This window comes from Rosa chinensis, chromosome 3 (assembly GCF_002994745.2).
Source record: "Rosa chinensis cultivar Old Blush chromosome 3, RchiOBHm-V2, whole genome shotgun sequence".
Classification (NCBI taxonomy): Eukaryota; Viridiplantae; Streptophyta; class Magnoliopsida; order Rosales; family Rosaceae; genus Rosa; species Rosa chinensis.
In genome coordinates this window covers 19,097,976-19,102,111 of record NC_037090.1, presented here as the reverse complement: position 1 = coordinate 19,102,111, position 4,136 = coordinate 19,097,976, and the positions used below count along the sequence as shown (strand labels likewise).

Genomic DNA, 4,136 nt, shown 5'->3' with positions numbered 1-4,136 from the left:
TAAAGTGGAGGGTGAAGGGATTTCGTTGCTAAGGTTGTAGTACAGTATGTGTTGTTGGTGGCGTAGCTGACTCGCAGTGGATTAAACTGTGATAGTAAGTAAATTTGGGTTCTTGGGTATGGAAAGATGAGATAGAAGCAGCGTTTGCAGCAGCTGTGATTGCATTTTATCATATGCATGGTCTAACCATATTTTACATAACTCGAAGTTTGACAATTTGCTGAATACTTTTAATCAAGGAACGGTTTATTACGAGTTAACCACGCACTGCTGCAAAAATATAGATACAAACAAGCAACACTTGGACAGTCGAGTCACCAAGGAAAAACTGGACAGATTCAGCCCGCTGCTTCAGGGTCTGCAATGATATATCATTTCTGCACTTGGTTGTCTTGAAAGTGAAGCGATTTGTAGATGTTTCACTAGACTGCAAAGGAACTTTCAGCTTGCAGTCGATCTTGTGCGATGGGTTGGAATGTCTTGTCTTGAAGTACCCGCCGAATACTCTTATCCCAACATAAAGCCTCACGTCAATACTGTAAACGCCAGCAACAGTCTCCGAGTTAAACTGGGAAATCTCCCGTTCTCCAAACACCAGAGACTTGCTCCCTTTAAGAGGTATGTGATGCGAAATGGTTCTGTTCTTGCCGCATTGGCCAAATGGTTCAAAAGGTAAAGTCACGATAGAAAATACTTTGTTTCTGTAGGTAGACGCGACTTGTATTTTACCGTAGAATATGGCAGCCTTTCTGTTGGGGTTGGTGATGGTGATGTTGAGTGCAAGGTTGTAGTCGAGGGTCTTGTTGTGGTTGGTGAAATTGAATTGGGTTAGAGAGGCATCTGTGATGATGAATTTGGGATCTTTGGGACAAAAGATGAACCAGAGTATGGGGTAGGCTAGTAAGAGGCAGAGTTGTAGACGAATTCCTCTCCACATGGCTGGGAAAAAGCGAGAAATTTTAATGGGTGCGAGATATGGATTTGGCTATGATGTATATACGAATTCTATGAAATGTTTGGTTATGTTGGCTTGTCTACAGGAAGGGAACTAACCGTCGGTTCCATTTGGCAGAGAACAGCTGTGACGAAAAGGTCAATGTCAAGCTGAATTATAAAGAGTATTTTGAGAAATCTCCAGGTGTAAAATTCCAAAGTTTGTTTGGGGAGAGCGACTTCCAAAGTAATTACAAGGAAGTAGTTACTGGCCACTTGACTTTTAAGGGAAGCTCTTGGAGCGACCACGGCTTATCTGTTGTCTCGTGGCGTGACTGGCATCAAAATTTTGGCGGTCAATTCTCGGATTTTGGGGGTAGAAGAAAGTTTGCAGCAGCAGTATGGTATTTTGAAAAAGAGCCATATATTTAAAAATGTTTTCGCTTCCAATAGGCATTAGTGGCGAAGTTCGTGGCATATTCTATGACAATGGTCACTGTTAAGCTCCTACAGTAACGAGGACTGTTTTATATAATTAGCAAAGAACATAAGAAAGAGAGTAAACAATCCTATCCAACAACTCCTTCACGGCTTCACATTCTTTCCTCTCTACTCTTCCTAAGAATATTCATTCGTGCCTTACGATCGAAATTATCCAAATGTTCCATAGAATGACTTCCTTCTTACTCCTAGTCCTAGCAGGCCACTGGCGAGTGCAACACTTTCTCAATTAATTGATTTCTCATTCAAAATTTTAACTATAAGTTTAGGTTACAAGGTCAAATATCTAATTTAGATTTCAAGATAACTACCGTAGCTCTTTGCAATGAGATCAAACTATCAAAGACACCCTGAGTCTGCCGTAGTTACATATAACTGTTGGATTCAATGTATACGTCTGGAAACTATATACATATTGCTAAAGATTTTGAATAAACATTGAATTGTTTGGTATAACTAATTTTTTATTTTTTTAAAATAGAGGATTAGGCGATATTAGCACCTCGTTAGCGGTCTTTGCGCGAGCGCCTACCCTCCCTGTAAGGGGAAGGGACCACTACACCCGAAAACCCACCGCCCATCCCTCTATTTTAGTTTATTGAAGAAAAAAAGAAAAAAGTACAATAGGGGAGAGGGGGACATAAACCAAAACCCCTCCCAAAAACAGAAAAGAACAACCCAAAACAAAAACCTGGGAACTACCATGGACTTAGCCAACCAAAAACAGACCTTGGTATAACTAATTATAAGTCAAAGAACCAACACTTCATGAACAAAATAAGTAATAAAAGCAGAAAAATTGCATATTATTGCTAAGATCAGGAAAAACATTCGAGGACAAATTATTGCCCTAACTAAATTTATTCAATGTCTCGTCACCAAACATTCTGTTGCCTTGAAACTACTACCGGGAGTTGTTTCATTAGAACTCGACGGAACCTTCAACATACACATCCCTACTGGTTTGTAAACGATTCCTTTGAGAACCCGGCGGCTTATCCTAAAAGAAAACTGCAGGTCAATACTGTAAATGCCTGCATCGGTCTCCAGGCTAGAGGGTTGCCCTTGAAGAAGGGGATGCAGAATGGTTATGTTCTTGGTTCCTTGGTCAAAGGGTGGCGAACTCAAAGTCACCAAAGCAAATTTCTGCTCCCTATATTTCGCCGCGACTTCGATGCGATTGTAGTGTACCCTGAAGGTTGGGCTAGGGTTTCTGATGGCGACATCGAGGGCGAGGTTGTAGTAGAGAGTGTTGTTGTTGCTGTTGAGATTGAATTGGGTCATAGACGCATTGGTGACTGTTACTTCGAGCTTGGGAGATCTAGAGAAGATGACTACGAATGCTATGACTCCGGCTAAGACGGCGATGGCGGTAAATATAGAGAGAATGGTGCAGCTTGTTAGTTTCTTTCCGTTACATGTCATGGAGCAAGTCATGGCCAAAGGAATATTAATGCATGTAAACTCAAGCAAAGGCATGCAAGGGAGAGCCATATACGGGAGTACTCCTCCTATTTATAATGTGGTAGCTTAATTGGGTCGATCAACAGTGCTAAGGTGAATCTTTATGAAATCTAAGATACACCTTCAAATCTAAGGTCAATCGTTATGGATGGAACGAATTAAGAAACAAGTTGAAGGAATTAAGGCCCCGTTTGTTAGCTAGGAAATCAAATATGGAATGAGAAACATTCCATTAAATTGTCGTGTTTGGTTAAGTCATAAGTCTGGAAAGGAAAGTAAAATAAATGAATTGACCGGAGTTCAATTCCATAAAAAGGCGGAATAGAAATACCATCTAGGGTGTGGAATTTCAATTCCTTCACTTAATGGAATTGAAAATTTACTTGTTTAGCCCCTCATAAAATTGGGTCAATTAATAATTCATATCTCCACTCATTCACTTTTAATCTTCCATATTTAATTCGATTGGGCATTATTGGAAAATCGTTAACAAATTAATTCTCTCAAACCATTTTCTAATCTCAAGTCTTGAATCCTTCCAATCACCACAAATGAAAATGCTAAATCAATTCCATTCCATCATTGAAAGGAAAATTAGTACAATTCTTTTTCCCAACATTCCGGTCAACCAAACGGGGCCGAAGGGTGCATTTGCAGAATATGGGAAAGTAAATATTTAGAAGAACCTACATGTGATCTTTAATAAACTTGCCTCAAAAGATATCTTAATATGTTAATGTCAATGTCAATGTCTCCAGCAAAGGGCATTTACAAAGGAGCTCCCCAACTAGCCCATTCATATCTACACCATAACGAAGCTCTTTCCGGCAGCGAAAGATCGTATCATCGGTCCAAAATACAATTACCTAACCAGTACAACTAATCACCCAGCATCAATAGGAGTAGAAGGAAAATTTGTACCTAATTGGCTTTGGGTTTTCACTGTAAAGTTCGATGATGAGCTCTAATTCAGTGACGTAATACTTGCAACCAACGTTATCCAGCTGTCAACATGATCAGAGTCTTTCATCTTCTCCGGGGCCGGTCCTGAGATTGTAGAGGCCTGAGGCGAAGATATACCTTCTTTTACTACTCAAGAATATGTATGTTAAACTAATTCAAAAATATACAAAAAACTTAAGAAAACAGATGCAAAAATGTCATTAGTGGGATTCGAACTCCTGCTAAAAAGGAGCCATCAAAGGCAGCCTTGCCACTGCTCTAACTTTTAACATTGG

General features: G+C 39.8%; 1 protein-coding gene across 1 annotated transcript; it reads right to left on the bottom strand.

The window, feature by feature from the left end:
- Nucleotides 1–256: 256 nt before the first annotated feature.
- On the bottom strand, nt 257–937 carry LOC112191695 (NDR1/HIN1-like protein 10). Its single transcript, XM_024331097.2, has one exon. The coding sequence runs from the start codon at nt 935–937 to the stop codon at nt 257–259; it is 681 nt and encodes a 226-aa protein (XP_024186865.1).
- Between the last annotated feature and the right edge of the window lie 3,199 nt (nt 938–4,136).

Bases quoted from the DNA above. Each gene is read 5' to 3' on its own strand.
- LOC112191695 (XM_024331097.2), bottom strand. From the start codon at position 937: ATGTGGAGAGGAATTCGTCTACAACTCTGCCTCTTACTAGCCTACCCC.